The sequence below is a fragment of the Phacochoerus africanus genome, chromosome 5 (assembly GCF_016906955.1).
Source record: "Phacochoerus africanus isolate WHEZ1 chromosome 5, ROS_Pafr_v1, whole genome shotgun sequence".
Lineage (NCBI taxonomy): Eukaryota > Metazoa > Chordata > Mammalia > Artiodactyla > Suidae > Phacochoerus > Phacochoerus africanus.
The window spans coordinates 53,681,423-53,704,580 of NC_062548.1; the positions used below are offsets into that span (position 1 = coordinate 53,681,423).

General features: G+C 38.9%; 1 protein-coding gene across 1 annotated transcript in view; it reads right to left on the minus strand.

Annotated features, from left to right (window-relative positions):
- MRPS9 (mitochondrial ribosomal protein S9) overlaps window positions 1-23,158 on the minus strand; it is a 54,906-nt gene that overhangs the window by 24,544 nt on the left and 7,204 nt on the right. The window contains exons 2-4 of the mRNA XM_047781324.1: window positions 21,542-21,721; window positions 10,517-10,579; window positions 10,399-10,429 (exon numbers count right to left, since the gene is read on the minus strand). Of these exons, the coding sequence (XP_047637280.1) occupies window positions 10,399-10,429; window positions 10,517-10,579; window positions 21,542-21,721 (274 nt within the window). The remainder of the gene's footprint in view (window positions 1-10,398; window positions 10,430-10,516; window positions 10,580-21,541; window positions 21,722-23,158) is intronic.

Here is a 23,158-nt window from a genome sequence, read left to right on the forward strand (position 1 = left end):
ATTACTCTTGCTTCTTTTTAAAAAAGTTTCTCGCCGCTTCCTGCACATTTACTTTTTCAAAATAAACTTTACAAGTTTTTCCAGAAGCCCTATCAGGACTTTGAAATTATATTAAATTCATTAATAATTTTTAAAGTAGCAGCTTTGAAAAATTATCTTTCCTTATACAAATATGAGATCGTTTTTTCTAGCTATTCAGATTTTCACTTATGATCGTTAAGTTTTACAATTTTCTATATAAATCTATTTTTGACGTTTAATTTGTATTTTACTTTTTGTTGCTCTTAATGGTGCTCCCTCAGTTATCTGTCTTCTATAAAATGAACTTTAATTACACAATACGCTCTTCTATTATTTTACCTTATTTTTTGTTTTTTTAGGGCTACACCTGTGGCATATGGAAGATCCCAAGCTAGGGGTGGAACTGGAGCTACAGCTGCCAGTGTACACCGCAGCGATAGCAACACGGGATCCGAGCTGCGTCTGCAACTCATGGCAACGCCAGATCCTTTTAACCCACTGAGCGAGGCCGGGGATCGAACCCACATCCTCATGGATACTAGCTGGGTTCACTGGCACTGAGCCACGATGGGAACTCCTCTTCTATTATTTTTAATAGACTTTATTTTTTTTAATAGCAGTTTAAGGTTTACAGCAAAACTGAGATTTCTCACATATCTCTACCACACAGGCACAGCCTCCCTGTTATCGGCATCCCTGCCAGATGGTGCATCTGTTGCAACTGATGGACCCACACTGACACATCATAATCACCCAAAGTCTACAGTTCATGTTAGAGGTCACTCTGGCGAGCATCCTATGTATTTTTACAAATGTACAGTAACAGGTATCCAATATTATAGTATCATATGGAGTAGTTTCATGGCTGTAAACGTCCTCTGAGTTCAGCCTATTCAGTCCTCCCTCTCTAGACTGACCTTTCATGGTCTCCAGGTTCAGCCTTTTCTATAACGTCGCAGAGTTCGGATTATACAGTATACGGTCTTTTCAGATTGGTTTCTTTCACGGAGCAGTATGAATTTCAAGTTTCCTCCATGTCTTTTCATGGTATTAGAGCACCTTTCTTTTTAGTGATGAACTATTTCATTGTCTGGATGCACCACAGTTTAATTATCCATTCACTAATGGAAGGAGATTCTGGGTACTTTTAATTCTGGCAATTTGGAATAAAGCTGCTATAAATCGCATGTAGGTTTTTGTGTGGACTTAAGTTTTCAACTCTTCTGAGTAAATAACCAAAAAGCATGACTGCTGGATCACACGGAAAGTGTATGTCTAGTTTTGTAAGAAATCACCAAACCATCTTCTGGGAGTGGCTGTGCCATTTTGCATTCCTACCAACAAAAAATAAAGAGTTCCTGATGCTCTGCATCCCCATTAGCATCTGATGTTGTCAGTGTGACAAATTCTGGCCATTCTTATGGGTTTGCAAGTGGTATCTCATTTGCTTTAATTTGTATTTCCATGGAGCATTTTTTCATACGCTTATTTGCCATCTATGTTCTCTGGTGATGTGTTTAAGATCTTTGGTCCATTTCAAAATCAGGTGGTTGTTTTCTTACTGCAGAGTTTTAAGGGTTCTTTATATAACGGTTCTTTATCAAATACGTCTTTTCCAAATATTTTCTACCACCCTGTGGCTTATCTTTTCATTCTCCTGATCATGTCTTTCACAAAGTAGAAAAATCTAATATTAATGAAATCCAGCTTATCAATTCTCTTTCATGGATCATGCCTTTGATGTTATCTAAAAAGCCAAGGCCAAGCCCAAGGTCTTCTACGTTATTTATTGATTCTGTTTCTTTAATAGATAGAGGACTATTCGAACTGTCTACCTCTTCTTGCGTAAGTTTCGGCAGACTACCTTTTAAGGAATTGGTTCATTTCATCTAGGTTGTCAAATCTGTGGGCACAGAGCTGTTCACAGAATTCCCTGATTATCCTTTTTTTTTTTTTTGTCTTTTTGCTATTTCTTTGGGCTGCTCTCGCGGCATATGGAGGTTCCCAGGCTAGGAGTCCAATCGGAGCTGTAGCCACTGGCCTACGCCAGAGCCACAGCAACGCAGGATCCGAGCCACGTCTGCAACCTACACCACAGCTCATGGCAATGCCGGATCGTTAACCCACTGAGCAAGGGCAGGGACCGAACCCGCAACCTCATGGTTCCTAGTCGGATTCGTTAACCACTGCGCCACGACGGGAACTCCCTGATTATCCTTTTAATGCCCATGGGATCTGGATCAGTGTCCCCTCTTTTACTTCTGGTATTAGTAATTGTGTCTCTTTTTTTTTTGTCTTTTTGTCTTTTTGCTATTTCTTGGGCCGCTCCCACGGCATATGAAGGTTCCCAGGCTAGGGGTCGAATTGGAGCTGTAGCCACCGGCCTACGCCAGAGCCACAGCAACGCGGGATCCGAGCCGCGTCTGCAACCTACACCACAGCTCACGGCAACGCCGGATCGTTAACCCACTGAGCAAGGGCAGGGACCGAACCCGCAACCTCATGGTTCCTAGTCGGATTCGTTAACCACTGCGCCACGACGGGAACTCCTTTTTTTTTTTTTTTGTCTCTTCTTTTTTAAAGTAAGCCTGGCTAGAGGATTTTCAATTTTATTGTCTTTTCAAAGAACCAGCTTTTGGTTTTGTTGATTTTCTCCCTTAATTTCCCCTTTTCAATTTTATTGATTTCTGCTTTAATTTTTATTGTTTCCTTCATTTTGCTTCCTTTGGATTAAATCCGTTGTTTTTTTTTTTTTTTTTTTTGCTTTTTAGGGCCTTACCCAAGGCATATGGAGGTTCCCAGCCTAGGGGTCCAATCAGAGCTACAGCTGCCCACCTACATGACAGCCACAGCAACTCAGGATCTGAGCTGCATCTGGGACCTACACCACAGCTCACGGCAACGCCAGATTTTTAACTCACTGAGCAAGGCCAGGGCTTGAAGCCTCATCCTCATGGATGCCAACTGGGTTTGCTAACCACTGGGCCATGACAGAAACTCCTTATTTTTCTAATATATGCATTCAATGCCATAAATTTCCCTCTAAGCAATGCTTCTACCTGTTCTTCTTATAAAAACTAAACATTAGAATTCTCTCACCAGAAGCAAATTTAGCGTTTATTGTCTTAGACTTTTTCAGTGCATTTATATACCTACTGAAATAGAGGATTGTTGGTGGGATTTTTAAAAATAAAAATGGAATTAAGCTGTATTTACACTACATATCTGCTATAGACTAAATGTCTGTGTCTCCCACCCCCCAAATTCATTTGCTTGAACCTAATCCACAGTGTGGTGGTATCTGCATGTGGGGCCTTTGGAAGGTGATGAGGTCCTGAGGGCTTTGCCATCATGAGCAGGATTAGTGTCCTCATAACAGGAACCCCAGAAAGATGCCTTGTCTCTTCCGCCATATGGGGACACAGGTGAAAACAGCTGTCTGAACCGGAAGCTGGCTCTTAGCAGATACAGGATCTGCTCAGGCCTTGATCTCAGACTTCCCAGGACTATGAGAAACAAACTTCTATTGTTTGCAAGCTGCCCAGTATAAGGTAACCCAAAGGGACTAGGATAATTCTAACCATTTTACCTGCTTTTCCCACACAACACTGTGTCCACCTGTACTAATGCAATTAGAGGTGCCTCCCTCTTAAACCTGCATACTACTCTACAGTGTGATTCTCCCACAGTTCATTTAGCTACTCTACTGATGAACATTTAAATTGTTTCTGGTTTTTTTGCTGACACATGATATTTGCAATTTTCCAATCTGGTGAGTGATAATAATCTCCTGTCCTCATCTGACAGACATTATTTCTGATCTGATATTTTCCTATGCTTACCAGCTACTTTTATTTTCTTGATATATAAATTACCTACTTTTCCTTTTGTCCACTTTTCTATTAGGTTGTTTTCCCCGATAATTTTAGAAGTAATTTATTCTAGATATTAGATCTGTCATGTTTCTTTTCTCCAGTCTATTGCTTGTTTTTTAAATTTATAGTATCTTTTTTTGAGAAATTTTAGATTTTGAAATAGATAATTTATTGACCTTTGTCCTTTTTATTTGTGACTGAAGGGCATAATATTATTTGTTGTTTAAAATTTTAAATATCAATCCCCAAATTATAATGTACTTTTTAAGTCTTGACCCAACTCTGTTATCTTCTGGATACAATCAATTTTTTAAAAATTCCACTAAGTGGATTAAGAAATAGGAGATTTCTGTCCAGAGAAAAGCAGCCTTAAAACAGAAAACGACAAAAATCCAAATGGTTCCACTGATGAAAATTTATCCTCACCCAAACCAGTGGCAAAGCAGAGGGAACAGAATGCAACTCTCCAAAATGAATCAAACATCCTCAAACAGCCATTTGGAACTACTGGAGAACACTCTCAATCAAAAGTTTCAAAACAGAACATAATGCACAAAAAACTCAAAGAAATGAAACAACTTGATTAAATTCAGGAGGGAAACAGAGAAAAAAGTTAAAGTAATGGGAATTATAACTTATAAATAACCCAAAAAAGAACAGATTAAAAACATAATAAAAGACATTTTTAAAAAAGCAGAGGAGTTCCCACTATGGCACAATGGGTTAAGATCTGATATTATCTCCAAGGCAGTGCCAGTTTTATCCCCAGCTCAGCATGGTGCGTTAAGGATCTGGTGTTGCCTCAGCTGTGGCGTAGGTCGCAGCTGTGACTCAGCTTGGATACCTGGCCCAGGAATCCTGGCCGTGGATACAGCCAGAAAAGAAAAACAAAGTAGGGAAACAACCAAAAAAATGAAAATGAGATAAAGAAGTTAAGAATCAGTGAGATGTGATTGATATGGAAAACAAGCCAAGAAGGAATAACAGTTACATAACTGGAGTCCCAAGGAACAAAAACAAAAAGTGGGACAGAACTAGATGTAAGGACTTGAATCTATCTGCAAGAGCTTACGGGCACCACTGTAAGGTAACCGTCGATAATCAACTGAAACGCTGTATTATCATAAAGTTGCCAGATAGCTTCAGAAAGATAAAGAAAAGAGCCCTTGGGACCACCAGGTGAGAGATAACTAGGTCTGCAGGAAATTTCTCAAAAACAACAGACAAGGCAAGGCAACAATAGAGCAGCATTTTCAAGGAACTCAAGAAAATAAAGTACGAACCAAAAACTTTCCCCTCCAGCCAAGTGGTCCTTCAAGTATCAAGGCTATAAAAAAACAATTTTAAAAACATGATAACTCAGGGAATTTATATCTATGAGCATTTTTGGAAGAATCTACTAGAAAACAACTCCATTCAACCAAGAGATGACCAGAGAAACCTTAGCAAAGGGAGTTACGTATAGCATTTAATAATCTAATTTATAGATACAAGACCAGAACGAGATGAGTAAGAAGCATACAGAATAAGATGTTGGGAAAAACCCCCAAACATATATGTGTATGTAGGTATATATTTGCACATTTAAAATTCCATGTTTTTATAATGGTTCTTGTCCACCAAAAATACATAAAGGCAGAAAAAGACCACAGTTTGTTACCATGGAGACCATCCCGTTACCTGGGTCACCAGTACCCTCCATTCCACACTGATTCCTCTGTGTGGACCTGGCCAGCGTGTTGTCATCAACCGGCAAGAGGCTCACAGGATCTCAGCATGACTAGCATTTCAGCTTCACCTATACTCTGGCGTGCTTTTATAAAAGAGTATCATTTAAAAAAATTTCAGAACAATTCATAGCTTTAATGTTTCCAGTATTCAGATTCTCAAATAATGATATTCTACCGTAATTCTTACAGAATTATTTTATTTTTTTGTCTTTTCTAGGGCCACTCCTGCGGCATATTGAGGTTCCCAGGCTAGGGGTCAAATCGGAGCTGTAGCCGACGACCTACGCCAGAGCCACAGCAACGCGGGATCAGAGCCGCGTCTGCAACCTACACCACAGCTCACAGCAACGCCAGATCCTTAACCCGCTGAGCAAGGTCAGGGATCGAACCCGCAAGCTCATGGTTCCTAGTCGGGTTTGTTAACCACTGGGCCATGATGGGAATATTAATCTTGTATTTTCTAACTAGGTACTTATAACATCTGTGCATATTAACTGACTTATTTCTAATTTCTTTGTCTTTTGAAATTACATTAATTAAGACTTTCAAAACAATACTGGGTACGAGAGGAAAGGGTAGGCACACTTGTCTTATTCCTAAACTTAATGTAAAGGGATCCAGTGATGTGGGTTTCTTTAATCTGATGTATTTCTGCTTCTCACCACAGAAAGTTTCTTTGTATTTCTAGTTTAAGAGTTTTTAACCAAGAAATAAATGCTAAATTTTGTTAACTGACTTTTTAATTCATCTTTGGAAATCTGACTCAATTAACAAAGAGAATTACAGCAATAAATTCCTAATGTTAAACCATCCTTACATTGCTGGGGTGGTGGGAATCTGCTGAAAGATCCGATGGTATCGTCTCTTAATATGATGTTTTATATGGCTTGCTATCATTTAATTTAGTGAGAATAGAGTATGGGTTTCTTTGTTAATGCTATCTGTGTCTAGATCTGATAACTGTGAGAGCCTTTAAAGTGAATTTTGGAAGCTTGTGTTATGTTTTTCTGCTCTGCAGCAGTTTACATAATATAAAAGTCACAAACTTTTTCAAGCCATGACAGATCTCACTGAAAAAACTTTCTGGGCAGTGTGCCTCTCTGGTTAGGTCTCCAACTACCTGACTTCCATAGCTTTTACTCTAACCAGCATTCTCCCAATGAAGACATTTTGGGGGATTCGGTTTTTCTTGAAAACTGTCTGAGTGGAGTCTAAGCCATATTCTGGGTCTGCCTACATCCTGCCTCGGCTTCTTCCAAGCTGTGTCCTGGGTAAATTCACCCCCATGTGCTTTAGATCCCATATCTGTAAAATGGGGAGAACATTTACTTAACTGGTTGTGAGTTAAGGCATGCAAAGCACTCAGAACTGTGCCTGGGCCTCGCTAATAAGTTTCAACAAATACTGAGTACTCTTATTATTTAGGATATTTCTCAAATCAATGAGAATCCAGTGAGCCATAACAACATTACACTTTTAAATACCCTCTGAACGTTATTATTTAAAATTACTAACGTTGTCCTCTTAGGTATTCTTTTTCCACTGACCAGATTTGAATTTGATCAATCTCATTGGCTTTTTCAAGGAACTAGCTGGTTTTACTTGTTCTACCCCTTCTTTTAAAGTTCTTTACTTTGTTCATCCATTTCATTCTCTTTCTGCTTTCTTGAACTGAATACTGAATAGCTCATTTATTTCTAGTATTTCTTGGTGTCTAATAAATCTATGTTTGCCTCTGTATAATGCACTGTCTGTATCCCATAGGGTTTATATGAACTGTCATACATTTCTAAATAGTTCCATAATCTCCATTTTGATTTCTCTTTAACCAAATAGTTTTATGGTCCTATCAGTTTTAATTCAAAAAATCTAGCCTATATAATTTCCAGTTTTCATAATTAGTTAGGTTTTTCTCTATGACTTATTGCATCATAATTCAATTAATATTCCATTGGCATCTGCACAGAAAATGTATTCTTTGTGCTTGTATCAGTAGCTATAAAATCATGCTGTGTTATTCAAATTCTTCAGAGCCTTAGTTAACAGCTTCTGCTTTAAACATTTCAATGCTAAATGCTTAGTGCAAAAAGGTTCATGGTCGTCAAATCCACTTAATGGATATTAGGTTTTATCAATATAAATTAACATTCTCGCCTCACTGAAGGGTTCTCTGACCTCCTTGAATTATGTCTGTCTGGTATCAGGTGCTCCTCCTTGCTTCTGCCATCATTTGGGTATATATCTTTTTTTTTTTATCACTTACTTTAAATGGTAGAGCAGGATTTTTATGTTAACTCAATCTGAAAGCTTCCATCTTTTAATAAGGGGAGTTGTAGCACATTACTGGTGCCATAATCTGTTCAAATCTAAAATTCACTGATCTTTTCAAACATAAAAACAATGTGTCCTCTATTTACAAAGTATAGCAAAACTGGTAGATAGGTAGGTAGATGGCAAAAAAAGTTATTTCGCGGATTCTAAAGGTATACTACTTAAATGTAATTAAATACAGTTAGCTCCAATGTAAGAAAATCCTACCAACACTGACCTATTTCCAAAATTAACACATGTGCAGGGACACACAGATGTTTCAGTTGTTACATTCCAGCTGATGGTAATGCTAACTTTCTAATACTGAGAAGCTGGTAAAGAAACAACCAGTCTCAGAGGGGGAGATACCCAAGAAGAGATGCGACCAGAAAAGAAATACAGAAATACAGAACAACAGAGGAGGAGACATGAGTGAGGAGACTGAGACCTTGAAAAACGGAGAAGCCACTAAAAAGAGGAACAAAATTACTATCATTACAAACATATACAGAAAAGCCATCAAGTGTAAGTTTCTGTGCCTTGTGTTTAGTTTATTTCCAGAAAACTGAGCTGCATCTTTAAATGTGATGTGCACTTTTTAATATAGCTTTCATTTATTATCTCCCAAAAGGTTTGATTAAACTGATATTATAGTTTATTATCAACTGCATGTACAAATTTAGGAAACATTAAAAAATATATTAAAAGATACAAGATATTTATAACAAGATTCAAAATAAAAGTTATAAAGAATGAAGTAGAGCAGAAGACTGATAGAACGCCTAGCTGTGAGCAAAGGTAAGATGTGGCAAAAACATCAATGCAAAATAATTAAGTTTTGAATAAAAATATCTGCTCTTACCAGTCTCTATTTAATCGGTTATCAAACACCCTAATGCTGTCTACAAACTGAGCATGTAAAGTATATCCACACATTTTCACTGCTAAGTTATAGGCTTAAGTGGCATTTATTCCCAACCTGTTTATTACAACTGTACATATTTCTATAATTACATGAATTAAGTTTGTTTTGTTTTTTCAGGGCTGCACCCGCAGCACATGGAGGTTCCCAGGCTGGGAGTTGAACTGGGAGCTACAGCTGCCAGCCTACACTACAGCTACAGCAACGAAGGATCCAAGCCGCGTCTGCAACCTATACCACAGCTCACAGCAATGCTGGATCCTTAACCCACTGAGCGAGGCCAGGGACAGAACCTGCAACCCCATGGTTCCTAGTTGGATCCGCTTCTGCTGCACCATGACGGGAACTCCTACATGAATGAGGTATTACATGAACAGATAAAACACTGGTGAAAACAGAAAAGGTAACTGCTGCTTCTATGAAAACTAAGTTGAATGTTTTATCAAGATTCAGAGGAAAGTTACTAATTAAAAAAAAAGTTTGTTCAACTTCAGTGTGGTTGGCGGAAAAATCTGTAGAAATACAAAATATTCTGCACTCAGATTTCTTAGGAGGTTTAAGTTCTTTGCTCCTCTGTTAGGAAATCAAACTAAAAACCTGTGATGATGCATCAGGGCAGAGTTATGCAAAAGAAACAAGGAGGAACACATACATCCTTAAAGAAAAAAACTACTAGGGTTATAGCAAAAGACTAACGAATGTAAATTTGTATTTTGAGTGGTCTTTTTTGTTTTTGTTTCTTTTTTGGCTGCCCCGTAGCATATGGCATTCCCAGGTTAGGGACCAGATCCGACCTGTGGTTGTGACCTACATACACCTCAGCTATAGCAACACCGGATCTTTTAACCCATTGTGCTGGGCCAGGGGTCCTGTTGAGCCACATTGGGAACTCCTATTTTGAGTGTTTTTAAGAAGTGATTTCTAGCTTTAATACTTTCTAAAGTAATTGACAACCCACCCCAGCTTGTTCAAGAAGCTTCTAATGTGAATTAGAAAATAGTAAATATTTTACTTCATTGATCTTAAAACTTGCATGTTTTCTTCAAGATTTTATTTTACATATTTAAAAGATGAAGAGAAAATATTAAAAGACTCCAAAGAAAACAGGGGACCAGATAAGAATGATGGCTAACGTCCCATCAGAAACAATGCCAGTTAAGAGACAATGAAAGTACATTAATAAAGTAATAAGAAGGGATAATCTATATTCAGTGAAAATATGCTTCCAAAAATAAAGAAAAATTGTAAATTTTCTTATTAAATAAAAGTTGAATTAGTCTCCAGTAGATCTGTACCAAACTCCTCTTCAAAAAGGCATACTGGGCAAATAAACTGACATTAGTATAGGCATAAACTCTAACATGATCTAATTTTAGTATTACCTGGTTAACAAGAAAAAGTTTACAAACCCCAGTCATTCCTTAGTTATAAAGTATTTCTGACCTAATTCACCACCACCAGGACACAGCAGTGCCTGCTGGTCCATAACTTACACTCCACTGCAGGAAAGAAAGATTATTTCACTCCTGAACAAACTCACCTCTTTGTTTTGGAAAAATCTCTTCAGGATGCTGTAAAATAAATTGAAAATGCATTAGATAATTACTGCAACTATAAAACTAAGTGAAATTTTTAAAATTATTAATGAAGATAACTACCTTCATTATTGGCCGGGCTCGCTTCTCAAACAAACCACTGGGAAAAAGGTAAGCGATAGCTCTCTGAAAATACACAAGGGTTAATTAACAACTGTTCCAAGACAAGTTCTAAGAGTTACTGAATGCATACTACTCGCCAGATATCGAACCAAGAGTTTCACATACATTATTTTACTTCACAATCTTTTATTTTATTTTATTTTATTGTCCTTTCAGGGCCACACTAGGGGCATATGGAGGTTCCCAGGCTAGGAGTCGAATCGCAGCTGCAGTTACCAGCCTATGCCACAGCCACAGCAATGCCAGATTCGCTGAGTGAGGCCAGGGATCGAACCTGCATTCTCATGGAGTCTAGTCAGATTTGTTTCTGCTGAGCCACGACAGGAACTCCCTTCACAATCTTTTAGATGGGATAATAAAATCACCATGTGTACATCCCCCCAAAGACAAAAAAACTGTAACTAGTTATTAACAATTTTCAAGTGTCAGCTTCAAACAGGAGTGTGATACCACAAACAAGCCCTCTCCCTTTTCTAAAGGAAACCGGAGGTCCCTCCTCCAGGGCTGGGCAAGGGCTCAAGAGGACTTCCAGCCCCAGGGGGTGGGCAGATCAACAGCCAAGAGCAGCGCCTACATCCCACCCACCAGGATGCCTCGATGTTTTCAGAAGCTCTCCGAACTTCTTCTCCTAGAACCTGCAGGAGGTTTATAAATCACATTTTCCCAGACATGCCCCCTTCAATGTCTGTTTCTCAATGGGGATGCCTTGGCATTCTGAATGTGACCTTCTCTAATGGGCAACTTTCCCTACAGAATGAGGCGTTTAACATCCCTAGCCCTTCCCCAAAAGTCTATGCCAGGAACACCCCCAGTGCTTGAGACAAATTTCACCCTAACACCTCCTGGGGAGCGGCATTGCCCCCAACTTGAGAACAACTGCAAAAGCCACAACAGCTTCCTCCAAGGTCCTCTTCACAATTAACAGGAAGACCCAAAAGACCATGCATTTCACCTTAGTTGAACCATTGTTTCCTTTTTTTTTTTTTTTTTGGCTTTTCTACCACGGCATGTGGAGGTTCCCAGGCTAGGGGTCTAATCGGAGCTGTAGCCACCAGCCTACGCCAAAGCCACAGCAACACAGGATCCGAGCTGCATCACAGCTCACGGCAATGCCAGATCGTTAACCCACTGAACAAGGGCAGGGACCGAACCCACAACCTCAGGGTTCCTAGTCGACTCGTTAACCACTGTGCCACGATGGGAACTCCTAATTCTAAATTTATTAATTGCTCAAAAAAACCCCCCATCAGCACAAGGCAGGCTTGCTCCATTAATGGAGCCTTGAGAATTGCCTCAGGTCATTGGGTGGGGGTGGGATTAGGCCTGCATTCATATTCAGACCAAGGGCAAGAGTTTGAGGATCACCCTTCTTCGGATTTGAATACATACCTTACAGGATATCAAGGAGGAGCTGCTACCTCTGGAAAGGAAGAGGGGCGCTTTTCCAACCCCCACTCCCCCTTGGGTGATAAATACTGTAGCTCAGCGGATCCTGGGGGCAGAGCTTTCGTGCCTGGCGACTTGCATCTCTCACAAGTGTCCTATCCTAATAAATCTATTTCTTGCCTACCACTCTGTATCTTGCTGAATTCCTTCTTCAAGGAGACATGAAGAGCCTGAACCTCAGTGAGTCCAGACAGAGGGTGAGTGATTCTAATTTAAAACCATGGGTTTAAGTCCCAATCTGGGTTTAGGCCGGGCTCAAGTTCTGGCATGTGGGTTCAAGTCCCAATCTGTGTTCTGGCTAGGTTCAGGCCATTAGGACTGTCAGTTTCAACACCACTTTAGGCACTGTTATGAAGACATCCTGACACCTTGCTGGTGGCAGCATATGGCCTGCATGGTTGGGAGTTTGCTAACATCTAACTAAACCACATGTATGTTTCCCCAAGCAATCTCACATCTACAAATTTACCCTGAAGATACACCCCACAAATATAACAACATAGGCTATTAGATTTATAAGAACAAAATATTAGAAATGACCAAATCCTCATACACAAGAGGTTAGCTGAATGAATGATGGTACATCTATGCAATCAATCACTCTACAGCCATAAAAAAGACTGAGAAAAGCAAAATACAAAAGAAATATACTTAGAATGTGGCCACTGGTATAAGAGAGAGAAACAGAAATAAGAAAATGCATACTAGAAGAGAAAAATATATATATACATAGGTTTCTTTTTGCAAACATTAACACAGGAAGAACAAAGTGGAAACAAAAATCATTATCTATTAAGAAATGGGTGAGAGCAGGGTGAAAGGCACAGGGATTAAGAGTAAGACTTCTCGGACTGACAGATGGCCCAGAGGCACATAAAAAGATGCTCTACATCACTAATTATTAGAGGCATGCATATCAAAACTACAATGAGGTACCATCCCATGCTGGTCAGAATGGCCAATAAAGTCTATAAATAACAAATGCTGGAGATGGTGTGGAGAAAAGGGAATTGTCCACATGTAAACTGGATGTAACTGATGTGAACTGCACAACCAGTAAATGTAAATTGGTGCATGGATGTAAATTGGTGCAACCAGTATCAAAACAGTATAGAGGCTCCTCAAAAACCTAAAAGTAGAGTTACCATATGATCCAGCAATCCCATTCTTAGGCATACAGCTGGACAAAACTCTATTCAAAAAGATACAGGCTCCCCTATGTTGACAGCAGCACTATTCACAATAGCCGAGACATGAAAATAAGAAACATAAAGGCAAAGAAAGTGTTACGATACTTCGGTCTTTTGAAAAACAGTTTTCTGGTCTTATTTAGAAGTACCTATATTAGGATGATAAAAAACACAGAATTTAAATATTATGCTAAGTGAAACTATAAGTCAACCAACCAGAAAACCACTGGAGGAAGGTGGTGAAGGAAATACTTGATTCTGCTAATGTTCACCTACCTGTCAACTGTTAGATTCTCTGATCCCCTGGTGGGTGTGTGACACTTGGCAGACACCAGAGAAAAAGGCCCTATACCCTCAAGTACCTTAAAACTGGCATTTCACAACTGAGGTGGGGTTGATTCCCTTGGACCAAGTCTATCAACCATGACAGTATTAACATAATGTCACAATAATTTGAAATAAGTACTTTTTTTTACTTCTGAACAACCTACATAAAAGGCTATTATCTAAACTAAGAAACACCCAACTTCCCACAAAAACAAAAATATGTATGTGTATCAGCTGGGATTCAATAATTCTTCAAGAAGCTTGGAAAGAATATTACTAGCCTAATATTTTCAGTTTTTTAGTCTTAGCATTTGTTTCAAGAGAAGCAGACTTTGGATGTGGCCTGTAGTGAACACACCATCGATATCCAGGAACCTGTAAGACAGACAAAGCTGTTGCCTTACTCTCATGTCAGGCTGTTGTTGCCTTGATCTTTCAGTTTTACACTCACTCAGAAGAAAATCTGAGCCACAGGAATGGAAAATAAAGGGCATTTTCCTACAATACGTTCTAGCTTAATATTTCCTAGATTTTCTGGAATTTGTATGGAATTCAACTTGGCAAAGTTCTCGAGCATTTTAAACTAACGTCACATTTGAAAAAAACATGGACATACATATGGCTTAGGTATGATGGCTGGCTGCCACAAAAACAAAAAACGTAACACAAACCACCTTGCTTCTTCCTGGAAAAAGAAAAAACGAAACAAAAACAAACTAGAGTATATGCTGAATGATAAGCATAGAACCTTTTAGAAATTTATTACACTAAGGCATAGTTTACCTGAATCCAAAACAAAAAAAAGTCCTTATAAAAATAAATATAGTAGATTTTAAAGAATCGAGCCAAGTAAGTCACCAGAGTAAAGTACTTCTCATTTATAAACATGTTTCCTACATCTTCGGGTTTTCACTGGAACACAGGAAACTCGAGCGTTCCCTGAAATGAAGGGCAAGGATGTAACTGGATTCAGAGGCTTATGTCAAAGTATGAAAGGACGACAGACTGAATGCAGGAGAAGGCGGCACTGGGTCAGGAATGCAATCTCTATTAATTAGGTATCCCAGCTGGGCAGTGGGTCTGCAGCTGTTAACTTGATCAATGACTTACCTAAATGTCATCTCTACTGATTCGCTTATAAATTACCAGCAAGTGAGACTAATGTACAGGTGCTAATTTATTTAAACTGTTCTCTACAGTTCTACACAGCTTTATAAACTGCATCTGGCACCTAATGTTAGCTGTCAGTTGTACTTAGACATGCCTGTCCTAACGACTCTGTTCATTAGAAGTGAGCACAAATTATGAAATATTGTGAAAAATGATACATCAAATGGAATGGGCACAGCAAATCAATTAGAGAAACTTCACACAGCATATTCACACTTAGGAGAATAAAACAGTCAGGTTTCGGAATGAGGTCTCTAAGACCAATTAAAAAGTAATTGGAAGACTTCAGCAGGATTATATATCAATTTGCTGGCTTTTTTCCTGCAATTCTAGAGTAATGCAGAACTTAACTTTTAATTCCCAAATAAAGACATTAGTAAATGCAAGTGCAATGCTATATTCATAATGTTTGATTTAAATGAAATGTCTTCAACTTAAAATTTATAAGCTTCATTCAAAAAGGAAAATGCAAATATCAGTTCTCAACTTTTTTGTGTGTTTACAGCATGATTTTGAGAAAAACAATTTTGATGGTACACATGGAAGGATGCAAAGACGTAGCACCACTGAACAGACCTGTCCCCTCTAGCACAATGTCACAGGATGCCAGGGCCCTGACCGCACTGCTTACCTGGCTGGCTCTGGCCTTGGAGCAAGATGGGAGCATATAAGATTAGCGAGGCATAATTTTCACACGTAAGTTGCATATGCTTCACTCAGTGAAGCCAGAGGCTAGATTTCTATTCAAGCTCAACCTTCTGGAATAAAGTCGTAAACCCAGAAGTCAACGAAAAAGGGCTTATGACGAGCTGCAGTCAGAAGGGCATATGGGTCCTCCTGCCCAGTTTTGCTGGCTTAGTTTGAATTCACATGCTAACAACTTTCCTAATGCCAGAGGGCTGGCCCTGCCAGGCAGACACCCTGAGAGGAAAGGAGCCGGGGCGGGGAGCCCGGCTGGTCAGCACGCACTATGGGGGTACCACAAGTTAACAACCACACTAAAGAGGAAAATCCCGAGACTCTGAGAGGTTAAGATTAATTACACTTACTGTATCCCACTAAATAAGAAAATGTTATCAAAAGATTTAACCTTTGAAATTGGAAAAAACATGGTAGTTCCCGTCGTGGCGCAGTGGTTAACGAATCTGACTAGGAACCATGAGGTTGCAGGTTTGATCCCTGGTCTTGCTCAGTGGGTTAAGGATCCGGTGTTGCTGTGGCTCTGGTGTAGGCTGGCGGCTACAGCTCCGAGTGGACCCCTAGCCTGGGAACCTCCACATACCTCGAGTGTGGCCCTAGAAAAGGCAAAAACACACACAAAAAAAGAAAGTGGAAAAAACAGACTCTGGATACAGAAAGACCTTGTACGGCCTTGGTTTCCTCAACAATACCTCCCTGGTAAGGTTTTTACAAGGATTAAATGTGGGATGACTATCAGCCTCCCAGACAGCATCATACACACACACACACAGGATTTCAGTAAGTGGTGGTATTTTTCATTACAAATGACATTAAAACTAAGTTTCTCTTATCTAGAAAGTTCCCTCTGGAGAGTATTTAATTTCCTGATCTTATTAAGAGAAAAATTACAGTACCTAGTTTTGCCTATTAAAAGCCAACATATTATAAAAAGCATTTGTGACAACTAAATACAAAGGAACAATCATAATGTTCTTCCTAAGATTACCTGGAAGCTTAAAATACCTTCCTGATTTTGGGTATCAAATTATTTATTTTTGTCTTTAAAATAACTAAGCATCTTTTTGGTATGGAAATGTTAAATGAGGCTCATCAGCTATACTGTCTCCCTTTCAGGTTACATACAGAGCCAAACCTCTTAAAAAAATAATAGTTTCAGAATCAAAAATAAGGAGTTCCCGTCGTGGCACAGCAGAAACAATCCAACTAGGAACCGTGAGGTTGAGGGTTTGATCCCTGGCCTTGATCAGTGGGTAAAGGATCCATCGTTGCCGTGAGCTGTGGTATAGGTTGCAGATGAGGCTCGGATTTGGCGTTGCTGAGGCTGTGGTGTAGGCCAGCAGCTGTAGCTCCACTTGGACCTCTAGCCTGAGAACCTCCATATGCTGTGGGTGCGGCCCTAAAAACAAACAAACAAACAAACAAAAAGGCAAAAAAAAAAATCAGAAATGAAAACAGGAACCATAAAACTATAAATTCCTATGTCATTTCAATGCTTTGCTAACAGTTGGTTGTCACTGTCCTCTTCCGCTTTTATATCCTACTCAGATGCCAAAGTCCACTACATTTAATAAAATGCCAAAAGAGCTAACTGACATAAAACATGAGACTTATCGAGGCAGAGCTAACGCTTGCGGCAGAAGCATGTCATCATGTCAAGGAAAGCGGCTAACACTTCCGAACAGGCTTTCAGACACCAGCAAGGTGAGACAAAATACCTACCCATCACAGAATGCGACCTCTGGCCGAAGTCACTCTGTGGTGGTAAACCAACGCCCCCAACAGGACTGCAGATCAGTCTCCCCCAAATTCCATTTCAGGTGGCATGGGGGAGTGTGACAAAGGCAATCAGAAAACTAAAGACTGATTCAAGTCACGGTAGATTTTATTTACTACAATTAATAGTAATAAGAACAATAACAACACATTAATCTCATGCTCCTTGGTTAAATTCTGAGGTAGGTAAGCAGGTATTATTTTAGAGATGAGAGAACCAAGTAAACACTACAACACGAGTTAGTGACACTGCAAGGACTCTCCTCACCCCAGGTTCTGCATCTTTCCATAAAATCACTTCAAATCTAACAAATTCATGTGTTTTTTTTTTAAGATGAATTTAACAACAAAAGATAGATGTTCTGCATCTATATTTCTCCCAAGAAATCCAGCTTCATTTAAAAAGATTCTACCTACTTTAAAGAAGTGACCGGATGTTTTTTCATATTAATTCATGATTTCAATACTTTATTAGCTAAAACTAAGGACCATTTTTATTATGTTCTATTAGCACAATGACTCAAAATAACATTAACTTACTCTCACCACACACACACACAGTTTTAAAAGTCCAGAAAAGCTATCACCTTCCACACTTAACAGAGTGATGTTAAACATATCTTCTCTGGAAAACAACTCAATATTTTAAGGACTAGAACTAACCATACTGCTTCTACCTGACTGAATGACAGATCTTTTAGATTTCTCTAAACAGTATGAAATGGATATTCTAGATGTAGACACCAATGTGTGTCTGCTGTAAACACCTTAACAAAAATAATTTTAAGATATTTTAACACACGTGAAAAATTGTTTTAAATCTTCAATATTTTTTGCCTTTGTGCAGTTCATCGATGAGTTCAGCAATCATTATTTTAGCAACTGGCTAAGGAGTAAGAAAAAATGAGCTTCTAAATAGATAAAATAACAAATGGTTTAATCTGAATACAATAGCACCTGATTTACCTATGTGAAAATTACACAGTGAGCCTAGACTTTTAACTAGGTAGTTGAATTAAATTACGGGTCATGTCTACTCTGTAAAAATTAAATCCTCATGAAAATGACTTTAACATCCCAAACTAACATTCTGACTAAAAATCCAAGAAATGAACTAAACACTCTAAACAACATAATTCATTTGTAATATTTACGTTAGGAAAATGCTTATCCCTTCAGATGTAATGATGAAACTACTGAATGATTCTGTTTCTCTCAGGGAGCTAAATGTGCTCTATGTACATCCAAAAAGGCAGTAAAGATACTCAAAAATGCCTCCCTCAGTGGTCAACTCAGGTAGTGGGACCCTCTTCTGGAGAATAGTTACTCAAGGACGTACAAGTCACAAGGAGAGATGGGAGGAAATTTTCTTGGAAAATCCTGAGAAATGCACCCCAAAAAACTATAAAACAATTCTATTTGTAATAGAATTATTTAAAAGAGCAACCAATGCTCAGAAATAAACTTAAAATGCCAAACTCTGAAAACATCACTGAATGAAATGAAAGAAGACCTAAATAAACAGAAAGACATACCGTGTTCACAGATCACACCTAATTATCACGATGGTAATATTCCCAAAATTGATCTAGTGATCCAACACAATCCTCACCAAAATACTAGTTGGAACTCTGCAAAAACTGACAAGCTCATGCTAAGATTCATAGGGAAATTCAAGGGGCAGAGAATCTTGAAAAAGAAGAACAAAGCAGTATACTAGCATTTCCCAATTTTGAAATTTACTGCAAAGCTATAATCAAGACAGTATTATACCAGCATGATAATAAACATATAGGTCAATGAAATATAACTGAGAGTTCAGAAATAAACCTGTAGTCTTTACAGCCCACAGACGTTCGGTAAAGGTAACAAAACAATTCAGTGAGGAAACAAAAGGTGCTGGGACAACTGGACACCCACGGGCAAAAGAATGAAGCTGAACCCTTACCTCACACCATACACACAAACTACTTCAAGATGAATTAAAGACCTAAATAAATGTAAGACTTAAAACTATAAAACATTCAGAAGAAAACATGTGCAATCTTCATGACCTTGGATCAGCAGAGGTTTCCTGGGCATATACTCAAGAGATGTGAAGCACAAAAACCTTCAAAAGCATGCTCACCACAGTATTACTCACAATAATCAAAAACCAAAACAATCCCAAAGCCCATCAACCGATGAATGGATTAAAAAGAAATGTGGTACACCCATACAACAGAAATTTGGCAAGAGAAAGGAATGAACCACTAATGCATGACGCAACATGGATGAATCTTGAAAACAACGTGCTAAGTGAAAGAAGCCAGTCACTCAGACCACATGTTGTATGATTCTGTTTACACAAAACATCCAGAATAGGCAACTTATGGAGACATAAAGTAGAAAGTCTGATCCAGAGCTGGGGGTAGTGGGGAGGTGAAGAGTGGTAGAGAAAGGGTATGAAGGTTCATTACGGAGTGATGAAAATGTCCTACAGTTAGACCATGGTGACGGCTGCATACCTCTATCAACAGACTAAAAACCAATGAACTATACTCTTTACAGTAGCGCATTATGTCTCAATAAAAAAGCTACCAAAAAGGGAGGGGGGAGAGCAAAAGAAGTAGTCTCAAGAGAGCTTAGGAGCAGTTCTGTTTGTGGTTCAGCAGTTAATGAACCTGACTAGGATCCATGAGGGTTAAAGATCGGGTACCGCCATGACTTATGGTGTAGGCCGAAAACCTGGTTCAAATCCCAAGTTGCTGTGGCTGTGGCCAGCAGCTGCAGCTCCAATTCAGCCCCTAGCCTGGAAACGTCCAATTGCCACAGGTGCAGTCTTAAAAAGCAAAAAAATTAAAATTTTTAAAAATATAGTTCTCTTGGAGTTCCCATCATGACACAGCAGAAACGAATCCAACTAGGAACCATGAGGTTGCAGGTTCGATCCCTGGCCTTGCTCCGGCATTGCCACAAGCTGTGGTGTAGGTCACAAACTCGGCTCAGATCTGGCATAGGCCTGCAGCTGCAGCTCCAATTAGACCCGTAGCCTGGGAATCTCCATATGCTGCAGTTCAGCCCTAAAAAAAAGGACAAAAAACCCAAAACACACACACACACACACACAGAGTTTCCTTAATATCTTCCAAAACTACCCAGATTACCATAAGGTTCAAAAATAGGACAAGGGCTGTGAGGTCCATAACGCCAAATCATCTAGACTAGACAACTAAGAAATAAATTTTTTTTTTTTTTTTTTGCTTTTTAGGGCCACACCTGTGGCACACAGAAGTTCCCAAGCTAGGGGTCAAATCCAGCCTACACCACAGCCACAGCAACTCAGGATCCAAGCCACATCAGAGACTACACCACAGCTCTAGGTAATACCGGATCACCAACCCAGTGAGCAAGGCCAGGGATCAAATCTGCATCTTCATGGATACTAACTGGATTCTTAACCTGCTGAGCCACAACAGGAACTCCCAAGAAATTCTTCTGGTTGAGTCCAAAATGTTGGCCTGGTGTCTTAAAGAGATACTTAAGTACCACTTACAAATAATTAGGAAAGGCATACAAAAAGATGGGAATTAAACTAAAATATGTAAAATCATAAAATGATTAAAAGAGTAATATATTTGAAATCATATAAAATATTAAATTCATACAAAAATGTTATTCTTCAGGTAAATATAAAACACCATGTGATCTTCTATGTTACTTCTTTAAAAATTAGAACAAGCTCCAAAGGTGTTAGATTTAAGTTCCTTTGCTAGCTATCCTGGGATGCCTAGCAAAAAAGCATTACTGATTATTATTACTTTTATCAGGATAATGATTCAAGATTGGAAAAGGAATAGAGTTCCAACCCTATTCTGAAGTCACTTAAAACATGCCCTCACTTGGAAAATTCAACTATATAGTTAGGTTGATTAAAACTCTGGGCTTACTTATGGGATTTTCTAAAAATTTACTATTAGTTTTATCAATTTGTAAGAAAGCTGAGTTCAAGACTACACAACAGGATGTGTGCTTCTAAATCGTGTTATTATACATAAGCATTATAGTGGCTCCTGTGACCTGGAATCAACAAAAAGAACCCATTTCTAGTTAAAGCCTAAAACTCACTATACTTTACAAGGCTTCAAACGCAGACTAGCATCTCCCTCTGAAGATGGTTCCAACTTGCCAAGCAGCATAGGAGCATTTTTCCTTATTCTGACAGTCTGATTTAAATTTACACAAAGCTAAAGGGTTCAGGCCGAAAAAAAGTGTTTTCACTATCTAAAGCTCCACAGCAATTACTTTTCCAACAAAAGTGTTTTCAGTACCTAAAGCTCTATAGCAATTACTTCTCCAACAGAGTAACTGTACTTACATCAATATCCTCTTGGGTAAAAGTTTCTGGATCTTCTCCCATCATGTTGGCTAAGTGTCTCTTTCCTATATTGAACTCTTCAATCTGCTTTTTAATAAAATCCACTGTGTAAGTTTCACGTCTTGAGGCTGCAACATTTTTCTTTGTTGTCACAACAGTAGTGTGTCTCAGCCTTAATATCTAGCAGAAAATACAAATCAAAAGAAAAAGATTTCAAGTTAAACAATGATCTTATAGGCCACTATATCTAAACAAACCAAGACAGTCAAACAATTGTCATTTTATTATGGCACTCAATGGTCAGAAGTCTGGAGACAACGTAACAGGCCTGTTAAGATAGCTGCTAAGAACTCTTCCGCTGGAAAGCTTGCTGATAGAAAGCCTGTGCTTACAAAGTAGTCTAAACTACCAGCATTTCAACGCATCAAAAAGGTGTTGATTATAGAAACACCTGTAAGTGATATGAGGCCTTCTTATCTGCTACAAATGTCCACGTTTGATACCGACCAGTCAGGTGAGCTGTTGTGGGATCTGACACATAGTGAATGAAGAAAAAAGGCCACTCCCTTAGAAAGAGGCATGTGTACATGTGGATGGAAATTAGCAAGCAGAAGATGCAGAGTAAAGAAGCGGGTACTCAGAAAGGTCCCTCAGACTACACGGTAGGAACTCACCTTATTTAAGGTACAAATACAGCTTTTCTTTAAATGCTTTAAATACAGGCTTAGCTTAGCCTGAAACTTTACTCCACAGTCCTGACTTTAAGCTGATACAGTGAAAAAAATTGCTTCACTGAACATTGAGAAGATTTCTTATTATTAATTTGGTTCAACAAGCTAAATGTAGACATCAGGGCTTTCACATCCTTTTAAACTCGCAGCAAAGCCATCACACTTTGTTGCTGCTGTTGGTCATTTTATGCCATGCTGCTGGAAATATCCCAAGACAATAACATTTCACCTGTAATAAAGGGCACTAAAGAACCAGAAAAATGTTTTCAAATGAGCATCCAGCTGCATTCAGTAACCAGATGTAACTACAACAGATCTTTCAGGTCCCTGCTTAAAATCTTAAATCTATGGCTCATCCTGCCTCAAGAAGTGTAAACACTCCTAAGCAATATTCTGACTTTAAGAACCACCAATTCTTACAACTCATTCACTTCCCTTTTCATAAACATAAAAATCTTTCATGTACACCACCACAAACACCATCGCCCCCACCCATTCTCTTCCCCTTTGAGAATCAGAGATGAAAACACTCTTGAGTAATTTGTCACCATAGTCACAATAGAAAATGTAAGAAAAAATACAGGACAAGTATTGGGGCAATTTAAAATTCCATGAAAATTTACAGTTCATTGCTCCTCAGAACAGTTTCTCTTTATATGACCAATAATCATATTTTCTTAAGAAGCTTTCTAAGAATACAGGTTCCTGTCAGTGAGTAAAAACAGGACCCGAACTTGCTAAGTGCAGTTCGCCTGCCCTTTTACAGACTCAGCCTGATCTCACACCCCTGCTCTCTCCCTGCAGCCAAGTACCACCATGAGCACCAACTCCCCACATCTCAGCAGTTTTACTGTCTTATGTTTTCACTTTTCCCGGGCTTTTGGTT